The 24,156-nt window shown below is 42.0% G+C and overlaps 1 protein-coding gene across 2 annotated transcripts in view; it reads right to left on the reverse strand.

The window, feature by feature from the left end:
* ZNF827 (zinc finger protein 827) overlaps positions 1–24,156 on the reverse strand; it is a 314,048-nt gene that overhangs the window by 93,206 nt on the left and 196,686 nt on the right. For both annotated transcript variants that reach the window (XM_040331699.1, XM_040331692.1), the window contains exon 6: positions 3,969–4,202. In XM_040331699.1, the coding sequence (XP_040187633.1) occupies positions 3,969–4,202 (234 nt within the window). The remainder of the gene's footprint in view (positions 1–3,968; positions 4,203–24,156) is intronic.

Here is a 24,156-nt window from a genome sequence, read left to right on the forward strand (position 1 = left end):
AAAGAAAAAGAAACAACTCAAACAGCAAATATATTATTTAAATATTAATATCTCTGCTTATAGAGCATTTTTTTTATTTTTACCAAAACAAAAGCAAAAACAAAAAGAAGGGGGAGGAATAGGGAAGGAGGGAAAGGATTAAAAAACAAAAAAAAATAGAGGGATAAATGCGCTGCGTTCTATTCCAGACCTGGCATTATGAATAACCAGAGTATCGATTTTCTATTGCACCATATCGATACAAATGTTATATATCATCTGACAACTTTATGTCGTTAGAATACTATAAAACTGAGAATATTTTTTTAACTCCATTACATGAATGTAAGGTTAATAATATAACTTAGATTACAAAACCCTCAGTTTTACCCAAATTAGTTAATGGAAATATGAATACACCCACAAGAAAAACAACTACATCTAGTATTTTGTATGACCTCCATGATTTGTAAGGACAGCACCAAGTCTTCTAGGCATGGAATGAACAAGTTGGTGAGATACTGCAAAAACTTCTTAAAAAACAACCTCTTTTACAGCCTGGATGCTAAATGAAGTGTGATGCTTGTCTCTTCAGAATTCCCCATAGGTGTTCAATTGGGTTCAGATCAGTAGACATACTTGGCCACTGATTCACTTTCACACTGTTCTTCATTAGAATTGCAATAGTGGCCTTAGATGTGTGTTTTGGAGCACTGTCATGTTGGAAAAGTGCATGACAACCAGGGGCACAGAGTGATGATAGCATCTTCTCTTTCAATATAGAGCAGTACATCTGTAAATTTATGATACAATCAAGGAAATGCAAGCCCCCGACACCAGCAGCACTCATGCAGCTCCACAGAAGGACACTGCCGCTACCACCATGTTTCACTGAAGGCCCCATGCATTTTTATTTGTACTCCTCACCTATGCAATGCCATTCGGTTTTCAAGCCATCAGTTCCAAAAACATTTATCTTGGTCTCATCACTCCAGAGTACAGAGTCCCAATATTCATCTTCTTTTTCAGCACGGGCTCTGGCAAATTCTAGGCAGGCATTTTTGTGCATGGGATTTAGGAGAGGCTTCCTTTGTGGACGACACCCATGCATGTCATTCCTCTGCAGTGTACGCCGTATTGTGTCACCGGAAACAATAACCCCAGTTTGGCTTTTTACTTCTTTAGCTAACTGCAGGGAACTTGATTTTCTTCAACCCTTCTCTTTAGAAGACGCTCCTGTTGAGGTGTTAACCTCTGTGGACGGCCAGAACGTCTCTGTGAGATGGTTGCAGTTGCATCTTTGTTTAATGTTTGTATCACTTTTGCTACAGTATTCTAATGCCGCGTACACACGATCATTTTTCGGCATGAAATAAAACGTTGTTTTTCAGCATGTCCAAAAAACAAAGTTTTTCCAACTTCATCATTAAAAACGACGTTGTCCACACACCATCGTTTTTAAAAAATTATGAACAAATCGCGGTGACGTACAACACGTACGACGGCACTCTAAAGGGGAAGTTCTATTGGCCTTTGGGCTGCTTTAGCTGATTCCGTGTTAGTAAAAGATGATTCACGCTTTTCTGTCTGTTACTGTACAGCGTGATGAATGTGCTTACTCCATTATGAACGGTAGTTTTACCAGAACGAGCGCTTCCGTCTCATAACTTGCTTCTAAACATGCGCGGGTTTAAAATGTAGTTTTAGCCCACACACGATCGTTTTTACTACCCGAAAACGAAATTTTTTAAATCAATCAATTCCGGTCGGAATTGATTGACATCCTTCCGACCGGCGCATACAGCGCGTCACGAGTTGCCGAAAGAAGCCGAACGTCAGTGCTCAGGCGCCGTATAGAGCCGACTCGCAGTCCAGCTTCTTTCGGCAACTCGTGACGCGCTGTATGCGCCGGTCGGAAGGATGTCAAACAATTAGGAACGCCCAGTCCCGCAGATTACATACCCGGAAGCGGCGGTGAAAATACGGTATGTACGGCAATAAAAAAAAAGCCAATTGTCATTCTGACAACTTGGCTGAATGTAATGTAAATTTTTTTTTTTTTGGGTGAACCCCCGCTTTAAGAAGAAAAGCTGGCAAAGGATGGCATAACTAATCACTGAAAAGGTCTCCATACAGCATGTAGTGGAGGTCAGGTGAGTAGGCATAGCAATGGAAAAGGCATCATCTTCTGCCTACTATGATATAATCAATATACAATACTGTAAAAAAAAAGTAACAATTTGCCTTTAAAGGGACACTTTTGCCATTTTTATTTAATTATATCAGAAACTAGCACTATTTTTTTGAAATAGTGACCCTTGAACATGTGATCACTAACGGAGAGCTTTCCCCCTTCCATGTTTTACGTGCCAAGTTTAGCGAACCAGCACAGGCCCACTTTAGGTACCTCCAAATAGTGCATGCCTATAGGTGTCAGTTTTTGGGTCGGCCAGTTGAATTGGCGTATTCTGAGCTTGAATCCACCCTTTGGGTAAAAGACTTGGAGAAACCCACGTCTCAACTCTATGGATCCCTGTTGGTTTCTGAGGCCCCGAGTTGTCCTCCCTCCTCAGGAAATGGATGGGGGGCATACCGGAGTTGGACGAGGATGACTGGAGGGAGATGTGGGACTTCCCCTTCTCCCCTCTAGTCTCAGCATGGGACAAACTAGTCCAGTACAAAATTGTACACAGAGCTCATTATACGCCTCACCGGCTGCACCAGATGCCGCCGGCACATTCTCCAGCGTGCTGGCGTTGCTCTCAACAACCGGGTGAATTTTTCCATATTTTCTGGCTTTGCCCAGCAATCGCACAGTATTGGAAGGCAATACTCCAGGTTATTGCTAGGGTTTCTAAGACCTGTGTGCCTTGTGACCCCAAATACTGTCCGCTGGGGCTACTGTATTATGCTTGCAAGGCTATCACAAATGCACTGGAAAAAATCGTCTCCCCCCTCTGTCGAATACTGGAAGGGTCTAGTGAATGCCAGTTTACCCCTTTATAAAGCTACCTACTCGGGCAGGGGCTGTTCACAAAAATTTGAGAAGGTATGGTCCTGTTGGCTAGACGATGATGCCACAGCAACTGATGTTGTTAGCACTTCCTAGATTCACAATGCAATTTTGATCTGTTTAGGCTCTGACCCAATTTTTGCCCAGCTTACATCATCTGATTGACTTTATGTTGAGCACTGTTGATCCTGAATTGAACCTCTCCCCATATTGGGGTTGTAGTCTTAGTAAGTTGTTTATGTAAGTTGTTTGTGTTATGTGTTATCTGATGTGCCCTATTGCGGTCTGATCACGCAACGGGTGACTGGCCCCTGCGTGGGCTATTCTTGTATAACATTGAAAACCTTAATAACAAATATTTAAAAAAAAAAAAGTTCATGTGCGTATAAAGGCAGGCGTCCCAATACTTCTGACAATATAGTGTAGAAGGGAAGTGAATCTTAGCTCCCAAATACCTGGAAGTATACATTTTGAATATTTATCCTGGCATGTGGTAGTGGTGGTGAGGAAGGGGGGAGGGGGTTGGGCAACAAAGGAAAGGTGGGTTTGTGCTGCTGTGATCAGTACAATGTAAGTGGACCTGTTAATTTACACTTTATTACCCTTCACAAATATTCATGTAAGTATCTACAATTTCACAGATTGACACATCTTTAGGGGGGGAAAAAAAACTTTAAAGCGTCAATTTGATATCGGCTCATCAGCTGTAAATGAATTTATATGTATGTTCGTACACTAAAATTGCTTCCTACATCAAGAGCTTTAAATGTTAACCTTAACAAAATGTTGAATGTAAAGACTTTTATTAACTCTCACTGCCAGAGGGGCAAACGCTGTGGATGACTTCACAGAACCTGCTATGCGTCAAAGAGGTAAATTCTGATCTGGCATGCTGCCAGACGTCACTGGGAATATTATACATCTGTCTTTTCGGAGGCTGACATTTAAAAAGCCGTGCTATAAATTGGCGTATTACCTGACAATTTAAAGAGAAGTTCTGAAGCCATCTTCACAGAGATGTCTTGGCTGAAGAGGTTCCCCTCGGGAATAACTCTGCACTCTGGCATCTTCTGCAAGTGCTCGGTTTTTTCTTTCCTTAATAAAGTGCTGTAACCAATGTTTTGTCTGGGGGAGACGGAAGAGTCAGGGATGTCAACCTCCATGGGTTCTTCTTTAATCTTCACAGTCTGCATGTCCTTACAACTTTCAGCTACACAGGGTACAATAAGAAAATTTAATTACAAGCTGCACCTAAGTAAAGCAGGGCAAAGACTGAAATAGTTAAGATTTATCAGCTGCATTTTCCTGTGTAACAGGATGAGTGTGGCGAAAGGAGCGCACCAAAATATCAAACTAATTCGGCTATCTGACGTAGGATACCATAAATCTACCCTCTTTGACTCTCTATACACTACCCAATTTTCTGTGGAGATGTGAGCATTGGCAGCAATTTAGAACTGTATGAACCTACAAAAAAGAAATAGGAACACTATGGATACACAAACCAACATTATCATACAGTACATGCTTGAAAAATTATTTATAATCTATACAGTAATGTAGAGTTGTGCAGAAGTATAAAGAAGAGTCCCAGGACTTTTCTCTTTCCATACTTGGCAGAACTTGGAGGAAAACTGTAATTATACAAACATTAGTCCTTTTAAAGCAGAACTGCACTGTATCTGAGCACCACAAACCAAAAGAGCTACGGTACTTAAAGTGGTTGTAAATCCACTATTTGGACTTTTACCTACAGGTAAGCCTACAACATGGCTTACCTGTAGGTAAGGATAATATCTCCTAAACCTGCACGGTTTAGGAGATATTACCCCCGCAATGCGGGCGGCGCATGCGCAGGGGGGAATCCACGGCTGAAGGACCGGCATCGCCGGACCCTGCCGATTTTAAATCTCCCGCGCGCACGCGCGGGAGCGACGTCATCGCCGCTCCAGCCAATCACAGCGCTGGAGCGGCGATACCCGGAAGACACGCCGGAGCAAGATGACATCCTGCTCGGCGTGGACCAGGTAAGTGGTACACACCTCGTTCCGAGGTAAGTATTTCATAATAGGCTAGTATGCGGTGCATACTAGCCTATTATGCCTTTTGCATTGCAGGTTTGGGGGAAAAAAAAAAAAGTTTATGCGGTTTACAACCGCTTTAATTTTTATATTCAAAGCAAACTTACCCATCCATCCATGTCTCATGCTTTATTTTGCTGATAAATCACTTTGAAAAAACACCCCCTAGCATTCCTGGTCATAGTCATTTTGAGTAAGGGAAGATGATTTTAATAGCAATTACTTCCTGGAATCCATCTGCCCTAAGGTCAGGCATGCAGACAGGGGGATGCTTTTAGCTGAGAAAGCCCCTCCTCCTCTTCTGAAGACTCCTGAGATGTATGACATAATTTGCCTAGGCATGGTAACCAGGAAGTAACTGACGAAATGTAAAAAAAAAAAAAGTTCAAAACAAGTAAATGTAATATACTTTCCTATCAATTTACTAATGCAAGCAGCATAACGATTTAAAAAAGTCAATGTTGATTAAAAGAGAAAATTACTGCTTGCCGACCAGCCGGCATCATTATACTGTTCACATGAACTAATCGATGACTGCCGGCCATGTGCGATCGCGGGCACGAGAGCCAGAACAGGGACGTGTGTGTGTAAACCAGTGTTTCTCAATTCCAGTCCTCAGGCCCCCCCAACAGGTCAGGTTTTCAGGATTTCCCTCAGATGAAAAGGCTGTGGTGATTACTAAGGCAGTGAAACTGATCAAATCACCTGTGCAAAATAATGGAAATCCAGAAAACCTGACCTGTTGGGGGGGCCTGAGGACTGGAATTGAGAAACACTGGTGTAAACACACAAATCCCTGTTCTGTGAGGAGAGGAGAGACAGATTGTGTGTTCCTACTAGCTAGGAACAACGATCTGTCATCTTCTCTAGTCAGTCCCATCCCTCTACAGTTAGAACACACACAAGGGAACACATTTAACCCCTTGATTGCCCCCTAGTGTTAACCCCCTTCCCTGCCAATGTCAATGGTCCCAAAAATGTGTCAAAAGTGTTCTGATCTGTCTGCCATAATGACACAGTCTTGATGAAAATGCGCTGATCACCGCCATTAATAGTAAAAAAAAAAAAAAAATAATAATAAAAATGCCATAAATTTTTCCCCTATATTGAAGATGCTATAACTTTTGTGCAAACCAATCAATATACGTTTATTGTGATTTTTATTATCAAAAACATGTATAAGATTACATATGGGCCTAAACTGAGGTAAAAAAAAAAATTTTTGTTTATAGCGCAAAAAATAAAAACCGCAGAGATGATCAAATACCACCACAAGAAATCTCTATTTATGAGGAAAAAAAAGAACGTAAATTTTGTTTGGGTACAACATTGAACGACCATGCGATTGTCAGTTAAAGCGATGCAGTGTCGTATATCAAAAAATTGCCTGGTCATTGAGCAGCCAGATCTTCCGGGGCTGAAGTGGTTAAAGTGTTACTAAATCCACAACAGTAAAATCAGTTTGTATATGCAGTAAAGCATGCATGTTATATTCACAGAGAAACCTAAGGGGTTAATCCTCCACATTGTGTAAAAAAGCTGTTGACCCCATCTCCTGATAGCACAGAGCATTTGGAGTCACTCTGCACATGCTTAGTTTGGCGTGTATTACTAAAACTTTTTTTTTTCTTGGGAGGGCCAATCAGCACTATACAGATAGAGGCCCAGATTCACGAAGCAGATACGACGGTGTATCTCAGATACACCATCGTATCTCAGCTTTTTTCAGGTCCTATCTATGCGCCTGATTCATAGAACCAGTTACGCATAGATAGGGCTGAGATCCGACAGTGTCACACTGTGTTACACTGTCGGATCTTTTTTTTGAATTAAAAATGGCGCCGGGGGCGTTCCCGCTGATTTACACTGAATAATATGTAAATCAGCGAGATACGCGAAATTCACGACCGTACGCGGACCCGACGCGGTGTTCTTACGTCGTTTCCGTAGCGCGGTACCCGTCGTATACTTACCCCTGCTAAAAGCAGGGGTAAGTATTGTTAAGTATGGCCGTCGTTCCCGCGTCGATTTTGAAATTTCCTACGTCGTTTGCGTACGCCGATTCACGAACACGCGCGTCGCAAGTCTAGATCACGTCGCAACCACTGACGTCCTATTGACGTCAGTGGGAGCAATGCACGCCGGGAAATTCCCCGGACGACGCATGCGTATTTAAATCGGCGCGGGAGCGCGCCTGATTTAAATATGACACTCCCCTAGCCGCGGAATTTGAATTCCGCTGGGGGATTTAGGATCCGCCGTCGCAAGTTTGGAGGTAAGTGGTTTGTGAATTAGCCACTTGCCTCCTAAACTTGCGGGAGCGGATCTTAATTCACGTAGAACGAGCGGATCTATAGATCCGCTGATCTACGTGAATCTGGGCCAGAGGGTCAGGGGTCCTGCGGCCAGTCAGAAGAGAATGAAAACTCCTCCTACAAGCTTTACCAAGACACTAATACAAGTCACAAGATATACTGCTAATAAGAAAAGGTAAGTATAAGTAGCAGTATAAGTAGCAGTATAAGTAGCAGATTATATTTACTAAAATGATTGCATTTCCATGTTCTGTGTACTGTGGGAGACACAATATAGTGAATGCACGGTCCTAGGTTTAGTAACACTTCATGATATGCAATGCATTGCAAATACATCCTCTTGCATGTGTCTTAAGTTTTCCTGTGCTTTGACAGCTGTCATCAGAGGCCCAGGAAAATGTAAACATTGCATTGTTTACATGCAGATAGCTTGCATATACATTGTAACTGCACAGAAGAATGGATACCAATGAAGGAATCTGCTCCACATGCTTGTCTGATTCAATCTCAGTGACAAGAGCCAGATGCCTTCTTTTTTCTAAGCCCCTTCTGACGCAGACAAGTGGAGCATAAACAAAACAACATTTACCCTGGTCTTGGCCTGTAATAAGAGCTCCTGGTGTACAGGGGGAAAAAGTGAGGTAACAGGTAAGTGGTAATATTTACATAGTTGCTTGGTATCCATTGATAATTTAAGGGCCAGTTCCTACCACATGCAGTCCAGTGTGTTTTTTTTTTTTTTTTTTTACTGCATCAAAAACACATGGATAGTAGGTTATATGAACAATACATGCAACTACTCGAGCAAGGGTATAATCTATAAATAAATTAATATAAAGAGCTAGCAGGCAACAAATTAAACTAGTATAAAACAATAAAAGTGCAGCGCTATTTTACAAAAGATTTACAAAAGTCCTCATAAGGACTCAATTAGTGGTAAGTTATGTCACTTAAGCCAGAAGAATCCTCCATCAGTGACCACACATAGCCGCTTACCAGATATCCATGATCACTACACTGCGTTCAACAAGCACAGTAAATATCAGTAGTTGACGCCAAATTTCAGGAAAAGTCAAACTTCTGGTTCACCTCATTTGCTCCACTTCCTCCAGTATCAGGATCAATTGACCACCAAGAAAGTACTAGATCTCCCAAAACAAATTTATAATAAAGGAAGCAGAACCATCTTAGAAATAAAAACGAGACCAGTATATTGATATATTAATTTTTCAAACCAACAAGATGGCTGCAGTCTGTTCTGGTGCTTGATGGCCTCACACATCGTACCTCCACCCAACATGTTTTATCATAAGACGTCGCCAGGGGCATAGCCAACAGTGGTCATCACGCAATATATAGCCAGCGAGCTGAAAAGGAAATTCCGCACCGCCATTTGTGTTCCAGTGGCAAGAAAATGTCGAAAACCAGAACTAACCGAAAACCGAAGAAACTAGGGCCACAATACCACCAGGTTATATGGTTTCCAATGGCATAATTCACACCAGTGCGGTCAGTTCCAGAAAAAAAAAAATCTGCTACTTTTTTTCTGCACTAAACTGTACTGGAATACTGTATAATGCATAAAAAATGCACTGGAAAGCACCTAAACACACGGTAACACACATGTCCTTATTTAAGGTGAAGAAAATGCAACGTGCATGCAGAAACGTATGCGCAATGCATCCGGACTGCGTTTCTATAGTGTGAGCCGACCCTTAAAGAGAAAATGTGACCTGTAAGTACCCGTATTTGCAGACTGGTTACAATCAGTCTGTGGACCACCAGTATTCAAATAACTGTTTTCTGAGAATCATATCTACCTTGTTTGACTTCATATAGTCCCAACTATCCCTAGAGGACCACCAAATTGGGTGAAAAGAGCCCTGTTCATTGGAAGCTCTAAAAACAATCTCCATGTTTTAGGTTTTGTGAGGTTGAAGTAATGTACATGTATCTTTTCTGGTTACCTATGTATGACCATTCAAGAGTCGTTCTATCTTTTGAAAACGTTTTGAAATTATATCTGCAAAGCACGTACACACGACCGGTTTTCCTGCCAGGAAAACTGCCAAGAGAGCATTTGACCGGGAAAACCGGACATGTGTATGCTTCCTCGCATTTTTCCCGACAGGAAAACTGCTGGGAACCCCGGCAGAAAAATTGAGAACCTGCTCTCTATTTTCCCGCCGGGATTCCCGGCGGTTTTAAACCCGGCAGTTTTCCTATTCGGAAACACTGCGAGGGAGCATACACACGGCCGGGATTCTCGGCCAAAGCTCTCCCCGCAGTTTACCCAAAAACCTCTCATGTATACACAGGGAAACTTACCAAGCAGGTTCTCGGTTTTCCCGCCGGGAATCCCAGTCGTGTGTAAAGGGGTCCAGAATTCCTTGCTCTGTTCCTGCCCACCTTGAAGGCCTGCATGTTCACATTCACTATTCTTTCTTTTGCATTCTTTACAGTGTAAAACCAACTGAAAATTCAACAAGGAGAAAATCGCCAAAAAATGTAAAGCTCGCTATAGATTGTATGAATTTCATAAAAGTCGACTGGTTGAAGGAGTCTGCTGAAAAATTTCCAACTGAACAGCAGCTGCTGTACAGGTATTTTGACAGCTGGCAGGGATGGATGTCAAAATACCATAGCCACAGACACAGCCACAGCGGGAGATTCGGTCAGCGTGGATGTAGGAATTGGTTTTAATTTCTTTTAGAGCCAGCTTAGGAAACACAGAAAAGTGACAGCAGAAATAAGTAGTCCATCAAGCCTGACCCTTTTTTATTTTAACCTTCTTGTCAGCGTATAGGTCTAGGTTTGTAAACAGTGGGTCAGATTCTTAGAGGCGATACGACGGCGTATCTCCAGATACACCGTCGTATCTCTGCGTCCGGCCGGTCGTATCTATGCGCCTGATTCTTAGAATCAGTTACGCATAGATATCTATTAGATCCGACAGGCGTAAGTCTCTTATGCCGTCGGATCGTAACTGCATTTTTACGCTGGCCGCTAGGGGCGTGTACGCTGATTTACGCGTTGAAATATGTAAATCAGCTAGATACGCGAATTCACGAACGTACGCCCGGCCGACGCAGTAAAGTTACGCTGTTTATGTTAGGCTTTTCCCGGCGTATAGTTACCCCTGCTATATGGTGGCGTAAGTGCGGCGTACCAATGTTAAGTATGGCCGTCGTTCCCGCAACGAAATTTGAAAATTTTACGTCGTTTGCGTAACTCGTCTGTGAATGGGGCTGGACGTAATTTACGTTCACGTCAAAACCAATACGTCCTTGCGGCGTATTAGGAGCAATGCACACTGGGAGATTTCCACGGACGGCGCATGCGCCGTTCGTGAAAAACGTCAATCACATCGGGTCACAGAACATTTACATAAAACACGCCCCCTGTTCCAAATTTGAATTAGGCGGGCTTACGCTGGCCGATTTACGCTATGCCGCCGCAACTTACGGAGCAAGTGCTTTGAGAATACAGCACTTGCCCGTCTAAGTTGCGGAGGCGTAACGTAAATCGGATACATTATGCCGCCGCAAAGATACGCGGATCTACCTGAATCTGGCCCAGTATGTTTAACGTCACTTACGGTTTACTGACTGACTACTGCTGCTGGAAATCTACTGCGCTTTCGGTAAAATCATTTATTCCTCTTACTAGTTTAAGGTCATGCCCCTTGTACTTGATCTTAGTGTCTTATTGAAAATACGGCGACCCTGAACCTTATTCACAAGTTTAAAGTGATACTAAACATATAAGTGTTAATTCCATAATTAATTTACATAAATCATATACTGGCACTGTATTTTTTTATATATATACACCTCTACGTTTCTTATTCCTGAAACACTTTTGTGTCACATGATCTTTCCCTGTTCTTTGGTAAAAGAATGAACATTTTTTGGGAGGGGCTTCTATTACTCTTGATGTATGCTCTCTACATCAGCAGAGCACATCTGCAGTACAAGTCTGTGTCTGCACAGCCCTAATTGGTGCTCTGCTGGTCACATGACTAAAACAGCAAATTCGTTGTGGATTTGAAACAGCCAAAAGTAAGTTACAGCGGCGTAGCGTATCTCTGGTACGCTGTGCCTATCTAATTCTATGTGAATCTGCCCCCAAATGTTTATTTTTTTGTGCATTAATATGGTGTAGGCTGATTAATATCAAAGATGACCAACACTAGCTTTCATTTGTTCAGACAGCATCTGCAACCAAGGCTCTTTTTTTTTCACAATACACATATTAACAATTACATTTGATATATTTAACACCCATTTGTATTAAAATGATTATTTTTTTGTGAATGTAATCAATCAGCATACTATATCCTGCCCCTATAGTGTTTAGCAATAGGGGGACATGGAGGAGAGAGGGAGGGGAGTGTCATTTACCACTGTGAATTTGTCCACATGCGTGACTCTATAGTCACAAGAGCTGCAGAGATAAGAAAAAAGAGAAAATCAAGAGCTTAAAATTAAAATGAAACTGGAGCATGCTCAGTAGATGGAAACCGCTGGTCTACGCAATCTCAGGCTGTCGTGGGGATTGTAGGACAGCTAAAGGCAGGATCAACCAGGTATATTTCACTCTATATAAAACAAATGTTTAATGGCTTTGTGAGTTATTTAGCATGTAATGAGAGTTTTTCGTAGTTTAATGGCAATTTATTGTATTTAACCCCCTTAGCGGTAAACCCGAGCGTGACTCGGGGTGGGTTTTCAATGTTAGGATCGGTATCCCCGAGTCACGCTCGGGGTGGACGTGCAGAGTGTGCAGCGGCGCGGCTTACCTGCTCGCTGAATCCACAGGCAAGTTACTTACCTTGTCCCTGGATCCAGCGATGCCACCCTGCTGTGTGAGCGAGCGGGTCCTCCTCGCTCGATTCACAGTCTCCTTGTGTGCCGCCGATCTCCGTTCCCTGCGACGTTAGGACGCACAGGAGCGGAGAACGACACCAAATTAAAAAAAGTAAACAAACACTATACATACAGTATACTGTAATCTTATAGATTACAGTACTGTATGTAAAAAATACACACACCCCTTGTCCCTAGTGGTCTGCCCAGTGCCCTGCATGTACTTTTATATAATAAAAACATTTTTTTCTGCCTGAAAACTGTAGATTGTCCAAAAATGTCCCTTTATGTCAAAAATGGTTTTAGATCAGCTAGAAAACAGCGATAATAAATTATAATCACTTGCAGAAATGTGCGATAGCGATTTGTGGGGAAATTCGTCATAAAAAAAAAAAAATAATGACAGCGACAATTCTGCAACTGTGCAAATTTCAGTGATTTTGAGTTGATTACATTATTGAATAATTTTTATTTTAATTATATTATTATTTGTTATAATTATTTATAATTATTTATTATATTATAATTTATAATTTTGTTTTTTAAAAAAATGTCATACCCGGGATGCCTACAAGATTCTTGTTTGGTCAGATTTAAGTTATTCCTAAAAATTGCAGGCCTACAGTATAAAACGCCAAATTTCCTTGCAAAATAATTGTACCGCTTTTGGTACGTAATTCCAGACAGAATCATACCGCCAGGGAGGTTAAAGGTTGTAATCATGCCACCCCTCCCCCATCATCCTCTCTTTCCTCAAGTCTGTATGTATTACATTTCTGCATTCTGTTATAATATGTTCTGTCTTATGGATACATTTTTGTAGGTAAGGTCTGAACTGAACACTTTAATATTCTAAATTAGGTCTAACCAAAGATCTATATAGGGGAATCAGGGCCTACTTCTTCCTGCTGATGACCCCGCTAGAGAAGCACCCTAGAATTTTATCTGCTTTTCCTACTGACAGGCCACAGTGTTTGCTAATTTTTCAGCACTATGTACTTTGTAGGATTTTTAATACAGACCCTCGTGGTATACCCAGGCTCTAAAACTTTAATTGTTATTATTATTTTTTAGAAGCAAGTGAAAATCCCTGAAGTAGCTGCATCTACTTCCATGATTTCAAGTTTCATGGGGCATTTTACCAGGCATGCTATATAAATAGCTACGTTGGTCCAAGCTGGACCAATGAAGCTATGTATAACAAAGCGATGTCTGGGATTATTTTGGCCATAGATACGCTTTAAAAATAGTGCATGCATTACACTTGCAAAACTATGCATCTTCCCAGAAAGTCTACCAGCTGCTGTGGAGAACCTAGAATCCTCTATGACCTGTTGGCTTCAACTCTGCTGGCTAAGTGGTCATCATTTCCCACTAATGCTGATGAGCAAACTGCATAAGATGGCAGATGGATAACGTTAAAGTATGGATAATGCAAAATGTTGTAAAGATTTGCAAGTATGCATGTGTAAAAAGTATTGGGGGGGGGGGGGGGGGGGGAATTTACTAGAGATAGAAAATACAGAACCTGGAGCTGCTGTTTATACTAACCAATCAGCTTCTAGCTTCAACTTCAGTCAAGCTTTAAAATAAAAACTAGAAGCTGATTGGTTGCCATGCACATCTGCTTCAGACATGGTAAATTCCTTTTCAGACATCTGTGTTTCAGTTTTAGTCCATTAGACTCAACAGGAAGTGCGAGGGAATCTTTCAAAAGTGAAGTGTTTCCCTTGTACTACAGTTGTTCCCTTCTACTACTGTTCCGGTGACAACTTAAAATTGTGGATATTTTCTCATTCACAAATACAGTAGAAAGGGTGAATCTCCCTAATGGTGAAAAATGATTCCTGTTGGTACACTGACAGCTCAATGTACCATCTGTAGTCAAAGTAACTTCCATGGGTATGCACAGGAGTGGCTTGCCAATGCATAAGACAAAGACTTTCGATCCAGAGGAAGACCATGAAAGTAGGCAGCAGTGGCAACATAGCAACAAAGGGCAAAGCAGATGACGCATCACTGGAGGACACTCAAGGAGGTAAATATGTCATAATATGCACATATGGGGGCAGATCCACAAAGAAATTACGCCGGCGTATCTATTGATACGCCGGCGTAATTTCAAAATTCCTGCGTCGTATCATTGTTTTGAATCATGAAAACAAGATATGACAGCATCTCGGCTAGATCCGACAGGCGTACGTCTTCGTACGCCGTCGGATCTTAGATGCAATTTTTCGGCGGCCGCTAGGTGGCGTTTCCGTCGAAATCCACGTCGAGTATGCTAATTAGCTAGTTACGGCGATCCACGAACGTACGTCAGCCCGGCGCATTTTTTCCGTCGTTTGCGTTCGGCTTTTTCCGGCATATAGTTAAAGCTGCTATACTGAGGCGTAGTCAATGTTAAGTATGGCCGTCCTTCCCGCGTACAATTTCGAATTTTTACATCATTTGCATAAGTCGTTCGCGAATAGGAATTTGCGTAGAATGACGTCACCATCGTAAGCATTGGCGGGTTCCGGTTTAATTTCGAGCATGCGCACTGGGATACCCCCAGGGACGGCACATGCGCAGTTCCAAAAAATTTTTTTTACGTCAGGTCACGACGTATTAACATAAAACACGCCCCCATTAGATCCATTTGAATTCCGCGCCCTTACGCCGCGAGAGATACACTACGCCGCCGTAAATTATGGCGCGGATTCGTTGAGGATTCAAACTAAAAAAGATAAGTTACGCCGGCGTAGCGTATCTTAGATACGCTGCGCCCGGCGCAGATGTCTGTGGATCTGCCCCATAAATAAAATAAAACAAAATTAAACTGGCCAGAGCTCTACTGAAATGTTCTGCTAAAACATTATAGAAGGGGTAGGCACACAGAAAAATAATAATACAACGTATTTATATTCAGCTGTTATGACGCTAATGCTACGCTAATGTAAATGTGAGTGGATCAAGATATGTTCATTTGCTTTCAAACATTCAAGCAGGAAGAAGGCAAAATGATTAAGATTAAATTAAAATCACCAACTCCAAAAATAAATCGCTCATGGAAGCCAAGATCCAAAGGAGCTTTTAAAAGTGATGTTCTTGTCGTGAATCCGGTGCAGAAATGTTAAGCAGGGTGGCTGGGGTCAGCCCTAATGTACCTAGCACTGTAAGGCTTGCCTCCTTTGTCAGCTGTGCTTGAAATAACTTGAAAGGTGACCTCTGTTCCAATTAAGATGGCAATTCCATTTCTCTTGACCTTAGCAGAGGCCAAAAGATATGCTGAGATTTCCGATCTCTAAATTTAGGATAGTTGTGTTATTTAATATGTGTTTCTGACAATACTTTTATAAGAATGTTTTTTTTTTCAAATACCAGATATCCCACAATACAGAAGGAAGGTTTATGGAAGGCACCACTATGACAAATACATAAAAAATACAGATATATACTTGTCATAGTGGTGCCTTTCCAAAAGTCCCTTCCTAAAACCTTCTTTCTGTATCTACTTACTGGGATGTGGCACCATCATGGCTAACAAACTGGGCATTCAGATAATTTTTGATATCCCACAATACTGCTGCCTGCAATACTGTATTGTTCCTTTTTTTTTTAAAAGTTACCATACAGAAACTTAAAGGGACTACCCTCCAGATAAAGCTATTTCAATTATAGCTGGAGCCTACTGGCATAAGATATGTACTACCACATACATCTTACAAATTACACAAACAAAATGTTCCTTGACATTTGACACTGGTGTCTATTTACGAGGTCTGATTTCTACGAAGGACGGATTTCCATAGTTTTTTTTTCAAAATTGTCCCTCTTCTTTTGTTTATAGCGCAAAAAATTAAAACCGCAGAGATGATCAAATACCACCAAAAGAAAGCTCTTTTTGTGGAAAAAAAGGATGTCAACTTTGTTTGGGAGCAAGACCGTGCAATTGTCATTTAAAGCGAGTGGCGCTTCGGCGCATGCCCGTGCGCGAACTGCGCATGCGCGGTTCGGCGGGACGGCGCGCGCACCCACCCACGTGCACCAGAGTCCTGACCTGCCTACTTAAACCAGCCCCAGTCTCATGATAGGTTGCTGGTTTGTTCTCAGCTCCTGCCTATTGTAACTTCCTGTACCTGTGCCTTAACTCGTTTGACCCGGATTGACCTGACGACTCTGCTCTCTCTCCTGAACCTGTTGTTCCCGATTCCTTCCCGGGGAGAGAAGAACTTCCACCCTCACCAGTTGAGATTGAGGGAGAGATGGGTTGCAGGAAGAGAGGGAGGCAACTTCAGTACCTGATTAAATTGAGGGGATATCCCCCGGAGGACAATTCTTGGGAACCCTCAACAAACTTACATGCTCCACGGCTAATTCGAGCCTTCCACCAGGAACACCCAGAATTGATGTCCAGTTTGGGCGTCCGGAGTCACTGGTGTACGGGGGCACTGTCAGAGGACTAACATTGCCAGCCACCAAGTGGCGCTTCGCCGCATTCCTGTGCGCAAAATACGCGTGCACATGCGTGGTTCGGCGAGATGGCGTGCGCACAGGTGCGCACCAATCAGAGTCCTGACCTGCCTACTAAAACCCGCTCCAGTCTCATGATAGGTTGCTGGTTTATTGTCAGCTCCTGCCTATTGAAACTTCCTGTACCTATGCCTGAACTCGTTTGACCCGGATTAACCTGACGGCTCTGCTCTCTCTCCTGAACCTGACCCCCGGCTTGCTTCTCAGGATCTGCTGCTGTCTCCAACCCCTGACTTGTACTTCGGACCTGTTACCTTCTCCAGTCCCTTGTCCTTGGCTTGCATCCCGGACCTGCTTACAGTCTCAGCCTTGAACTTGCTCTCAGTTGTCTGAACTCCTCTGGTACCAGACCCACAGCCTGTCCCCATCTACCTACTACTAACTGGGCTCCTTGTCCAGCACCACCTGATCAACTATCAAGCTTCAGCTTCTCTGCTGGTAACCGATGCCTCTTCGCGCCCTCCCCCGCTGTCTCACGTCCAGGGGGCGGAGTGCGCCAGGTCGCAAAGGTGAGCCGCTCTCGGCATCTTGGCCTCGGTGAGTACATATCTGACAGTATACCAGTAAATTACAGACCAGTCAGCCTAACATCAATAGTATATAAGATATTTGATGGAATATTAGGGCACACTATACAGAAAATGATATGATAAGTCTGTGATAAGTAAAAATTGGCATAGAATAATGAAAAGCTGTTTTTATCAGATCAACCTGTTATTGTTGCATGAGAAAGAAAGTGAGAAATTGGATGATGAAAGTCCAGTGGATGTAGTTTATCTAGATTTTGCTAAAACCCTGTATACACGATCGGATATCTGATGGAATCTAATCCGATGGATTTTTTCGTCGGATATCCGATGAAGCTGACTTCCATCAGTCTTGCCTACACACCATCAGTCAAAAATCTGACCGTGTCCAACGCGGTGACGTAAAACACTACGACGTGCTGAGAAAAATGAAGTTCAATGCTTCCGAGCATGCGTGGATTTTTGACCGATGTACTTCCACACAGACGATCGCTTTTTTCTATCGTTTTTTTTATCCATAGGAAAATGTTAAAACATGTTCTATTTTTATTCACCGATGAAAAACAAACCGATGTTTTCATCAGACAAACCGATGTTTTCATCAGGCAAACCGATCGTGTGTACAGGGTTTAAGCCATTTCATAGGTTTAAGTAAATTGGTGTTGATGAAATTGTATGCATGATATGTATTATTTGAATGTATGATATTGCATAAAAACTGGTCACGTCAACAGGTTCAGAGAGTAATGATAAATGACTCATTCCCAGAAAGTTGTGAATGGTGTGCCACAAGGTTCTTTATTGGGGAAAATGCTGTTCAATGTGTTTATTATTGATTTAGAAGTTGGAATCAAGGGCTCAATTTCAGGGGATGATGCCAAAATATGCAGGGAAATAAATTTGGCATAAGATATACCATCATTACAGGAAAACCTTCACAGAAGAAGGGGTTGAGCACTGAGAAATGTTAAACTATAACTAAAGACAAAACTTTTTTTTTTAGTTTTGGATAGAGGGAAGATGGTTCAAAACACCTGTCAGTTTTTAATGCTGTCTGTGCTCCCGTTTTTTTTTGTCCCCCCTAAAAAGTAAGGGAAATCTTCCAATGGGGACAGTAGATCTGGTGACCTGGGGGTCCCCAGAATATTTCTTTCATTTGCAGGGTCTTCCTCTCACTTCCTGGCTATGGGACAGAAAGTAAAGGGAAATCTCCCCATTGTGACAAAAACTTACAGGTAGGGTTGTGCTGATACCGATATGGGTACAGATACTGAGAATTTTCAAGATACCTATGCTCCGATACCTAAAACCGATACCTTTGCGGTGCGATTTGAGCCTATACAAAATTAATGGCATTAAATTGCACCGCAAAGAATTGCATGTGAATTGAACAGTTATGCAGTGTGATTCCTATCTGAATCACATGCAGTTTCCCTTACCTCTTGTCATAGTGATTTCAGCCTGGGTTCACATAGGAGTGGTGCAGGAAATTGCATGCAATTTGGACAGGAATTACGCCATATTCCTGTTCAAGTCACATATAATTCTTTTACATTTTGAAGGGCTCAAAACGTACCGCAAAAGGTATCAGTACTCTGTATTGGCGGGTACTTGACTGAAAGTATTGGTACTTGTTCTCCCCAGTAAAAACAAAACGGTATGCCTTACTCTATCCAAAATTAAAATAGAAACATTTTAGCTATAGTTTTTCAGTGTTAAAGATACACAAGCAAACTACACATTAGGAAGAGATTTCTTGGGAAAATTGGTGTTGAAAAAGAATCTGGGGGTGCTTGCAGATTACAGAATTAGCAAATAGCACGCAATGCCAAGCCAAGGCTAACAAACCTAGCAAAATACTGTCATGCATTAAAAATAGCACACATATTGAAGAGATAAATTCACTAATTCTACCCCTTTACAAAACACTGGTTTTGGTCATCGATGCTCAGGAATATTGCTGAATTAGAATGAGTTCCGCAAAGGGCAACAAAATTAGAAAAGGGGTGGGGGAACCTCAGCTATGAAGATCAATTGTATATATTACAATTATTCATTCTGGAGAAGAAGCACTTAAGAGGGGATATGTTTACAATGTAACCTTAGATTAGGGAAAGGGGTTTTATATGGTTAGAGCAGTAAAAAAACTTCCTGCTCCCGGAGGTGGAACTAGCTGAGAGTGTTGACAACTTCCAAAAAAAACTTTTTAGAGGTCTTCCTCAGGAAGTAGAATATTCAGGGCTATGGGAATTTATAGAGAATAAGAATTTCACATACAGTGGATATAAAAAGTTTACACACCCCTGTTAAAAAGTCAGATTTCTGTGATGTAAACAAATGACACAAAGATAAATCATTTCAGAACTTTTTCCACCTTTAATGTGACCTATAAATTGAACAACAAACTGAAAACTTTTAGGTGAAGCGAAGTAAAAATAAAATAATATGATTGCATAAGTGTGCACACCCTTAAACTCATACTTTGTTGAAGCACCTTTTGATTTTATTACATTTATTATTGGGTATGAGCCTATCAGCACGGCACATATTGACTTGGCAATATTTGCCCACTCTTCTTTGCAAAAACACTCCAAATCTGTCAGCTTGCGAGGGCATCACCCCACAGATTTTCAATCGGATTCAGGTCTGGGCTCCGGCTGGGCCATTCCAAAACGTTATTCTTCTTCTAGTGAAGCCATTCCTTTGTTGATTTGGATGTACGTTTTGGGTCCTTGTCATGCTGAAAGATAAAGTTCCTCTTCATGTTTAGCTTTCTAGCAAAAGCCTGAAGGTTTTGTGCCAATATTGACTGGTATTTGGAACTGTCCATAATTCCCTCTACCTTGACTAAGGCCCCTGTTCCAGCTGAAGAAAAAACAGCCCCAAAGCATGATGCTGCCACCACCATGCTTCACTGTGGGTATGGTGTTCTTTTGGTGATATGCACTTTTGTTTTTGCACCAAACATATATTTTGGAATTATGGCCAAAAAGTTCAACCTTGGTTTCATCAAACCATAACACATTTTCCCACATGCTTTTGGGAGACTTCTGATGTGTTTTTGCAAAATTTAGCTTAGGAGATTGTTGTCACATGTACCCCACAGCCAGTACTTGCTAGGTATCCCTGCAGCTCCTTCAATGTTGCTGTAGGTCTCGTGACAGCCTTACTGACCAGCTTTCTTCTCATCTTTTCATCAATTTAGGAGGGACGACCAGTTCTTGGTAATGTCACTGTTGTGCCATATTTTCTCCACTTGATGATGACCATCTTCACTGTGTTCCATGGTATATCTAATGCCTTGGAAATTCTTTTGTACCCTTCTCCTGACTGATACCTTTTAATAATGAGATCCCTCTGATTCTTCAGAAGCTCTCTGTGGACCATGGCTTTTGCTGTAGGAATGCAACTAAGAAAATGTCAGGAAAGACCTACTAGAACAGCTGAACTTTATTTGGGGCTATTTAGAGGTACTTTAAATGTTGGCAGGTGTTTACTGACTCCTATTTAACATTAATTTGAATGTGATTGTTTAATTCTAAACACAGCTACATTTATAAGTAATTTATAAGAGGGTGTGCACCCTTATGCAACCACATTATCTTAGTTTTTCATTTTTACTCCCCCCCTAAAATATTTCAGTTTGTTTTTCAATTAAGTTGTACAGTTGATAGGTCACATTAAAAAGGTGGAAAAACTTCCAAAATTATTTATCCTTTGTCTAAGGCCGGGTACACACGAGAGGATTTATCCGCGGAAACGGTCCGGGGGACCGTTTCCGCGGATAAATCCTCTGGCGGATTTTGATCTCATGGTTGTACTAACCATGAGATCAAAATCCCTGCGGAATTCCGTCCGCGGCGACGTGCGCGACTCTGTCATATAAGGAATTCCACGCATGCGTCGAATCATTACGACGCATGCGGGGGATGGATTCGGACGGATTGATCCGGTGAGTCTGTACAGACCAGCGGATCAATCCGTTGGACTGGATTCCAGCGGATCGATTTCTTAGCATGTCAAGAAATTTTGATCCGCTGGAAACCCATCCCCGGGGACAAAAATCCGCGGAAACAGATCCGCTGGATTGTACACACCAGGGTATCTATCCGCTGGAGCCGGTCCGCGGATCAATCCTCTCGTGTGTACAGGGCCTAAGTGTTTTACATCACAGAAACCTGACATTTTAACAGGGGTGTGAAGACTTTTTATATCCACTGTACATACACATGTAGGCAGAACTTGAAGGACCTTTGTCTTTTTTTCTAAGCTTATAAACGCTATAACTTCTATATAAATCTGAGAATAAAATATCACACTCTTGCCAACAATTACCTCTGCTAACCTCCTGAAAATGTTTTATATATGCGTTTGTGATTATTATTCTTCCATCTGATATGTCTCATGTCTGTAATCTTCATATATGTCTTAGCAGCATGTTTAACTGCCTGACAAAAACTTGTACAAATTCTGTGAATGTCAGTAGGATAAATTTTACAAGGAGGAGGCTAAGAATGCAGCACTGTGAAAACAAAATAAGAAAAGAAAAACACAAGGCCTTTATGCTTTGTTTCAAAGGTGAACACTGCTCTAGTCTGTGCAAAATGTCGAATTGCTGCCAGACACTCTGATAGAGGAATTTGCTTTAAACATCTTTAAATAGAAAGTTCAGCATCAGTTCATAGGGGCCGTCAATTCTTTCATGTTCAGTAGCTCACAATTATAAGTCACTTGGAGGAATGTGTATGTCTTTAAAGAGGTGCTTGTAACTAGACACCACTACAGTAATTTAATGAGTCACCTTTAACAATCAGTTGATCATTTTGTTGGAATGACCTTTTTGGTTTATTCATTGTTCCCACGGACTAGTGAGTAAAATATATAATTTGTATTTGTGCAGTGTTACATATTTCACCATCCTATCAATTCAGAAGGCCAGACTGGCTATTTGTGCTCCAATACCTTTGTTATAGCTTAGATCAGCCTTTTTTCAACTTGGGTTCCATGCCACCCTAGGTACCTTCTGGAAACTTCAGGGGTACCTTTGCAAAATGTCAAAAAATTGCTCCAAATAGCCCAAAAATTGTCAAGCCTGCCTTCTCATCACACAAACCCACAGGTTTTATTGCACTGACAAGCCTCTGACATCCTAACAACTGGTGACATCATTGGTTGATAACGAGAATGTTGGGTGCCTCCACAGTTTGTATAGAGGAAGGTGGTATCCATGTAATCCAAACATTGCTGCAAACCCTGCATAGGAAAATATAACAGGCTCAGCCTGGGCTCCAGCCAAACCACGCACACCAATACATTTTGCTCCACCCCCCCCGAAGCTTAGTTTTGGGGATGGGTATTCCATGCAAAGGGGGAGAATAAATGCATCATCGGTTGCCATGTAATAATTTTTTTTTTATATCAGGTGAAAATCTTATCACAGAAGGTGAAACCTGAAAGACCTGCTGCATTAAAAATTAAAGGGTACACCGCCTTCTATAGGTCCTTGTCTGGCCCATTCCCTTAGGTTGTGGGATGCGGTCAAATATTCCGTGGGTCTGATTTCCCCTCATCTCCCGCTACTTCACCTCCTTCATTGCCCGTTATTCCCACCAGGTAGAGACAATACCTTACAGTTTGCATGGTGGACTGAACATGGCTTTGCAGACGTTCATTCTATGCTCTCCCCAACCAAGATTATTCCTTTTACGTTCCTCTCATGATATTCCCCTTAGGGAGCATTATAGTTACCTACAACTTCGACATTTCCTTCAGCGTCTTATCAGATCTCAACCCACCCCCTATAATATGACCCCCTTCGAAAGCTTATGTAGATCGTGCCCCCATTCCCCGGGTCTCATATTTTTGATTTATGCACCGATCATCAATTCTAAGAAGCCGCCATTGAGACCTTATCACCTTCAGTGGGAGGCTAAGCTTGGGAAGCAACTCGATCCAGAAGATTAACAGGCTATGACCATAGCATTGTCCAAATGCTCTACCAATTTTCTCTTTTTGGAGAACGCTTACAAAGTGTTCTATAGGTGGTACTATACCGCGGCCAGGTTGGCGAGTTTTATACCATCCTATTCCCCTTTGTGCTTCCGTGGATGCTCTCAGGAGGGTACAACGGCACATGTCTGGTGGACCTGCCCCAGGGTATGTAGATTGTGGGTTAGAGTTTATGCGTTGCTCCGCAACCTCTTCAATACCAACTTAAAGAGGGACCCTTTTGAGGCCTTTTTGTGGAAACCGATCACGGAGCTTCTCCGCCCTGAACGCCAGCTGACGGCACATGTTTTTACTGCAACTAAACTGACCATAGCAAGGGCCTGGAAGACCCCGGTCCTCAGCTTTGAAGCAGTTAAAAACTGCATTAATGATATTATGGTTAATGAGAAACTTACTGCTGTGTTAGCGGACACCCACGATAAATTCCTCCGGGTATGGCAACCCTGGGTGGCTCACAACCACACTTCACGATTTGATCCAACGCTACTTTCTCTTTGATGAGCCTCTGTTCCCCCCAACCCCTGGACCCTTTTCTTCTATCCCATTTTCCTCTTATTTTTCTTTTTTCTCTCTTTCTTTTCAATGCTATTTGTTCATGCTACTCTTCTAGCTGGTTCTCTTTCTTCTCATCCTCCCTTTCTTCATTCTTTGTGGCTCGGGCCCACAGGCCTGGTCCTGTTGTCTTGGACACATGATGCGTTGTTTATTTTACAATTTGGATACTGCTATCCTCTGTTATGTGCCTTTTTGAGTTTATTTTCCTTTTTGTAATGTTGCACATTGAATAGCCATTTCGCTTTTAAGTTCTACATATACTCTGGTGTGTTAGCCGGTATGTTACCTAAACCA

Source organism: Rana temporaria, chromosome 1, assembly GCF_905171775.1.
Source record: "Rana temporaria chromosome 1, aRanTem1.1, whole genome shotgun sequence".
NCBI lineage: Eukaryota > Metazoa > Chordata > Amphibia > Anura > Ranidae > Rana > Rana temporaria.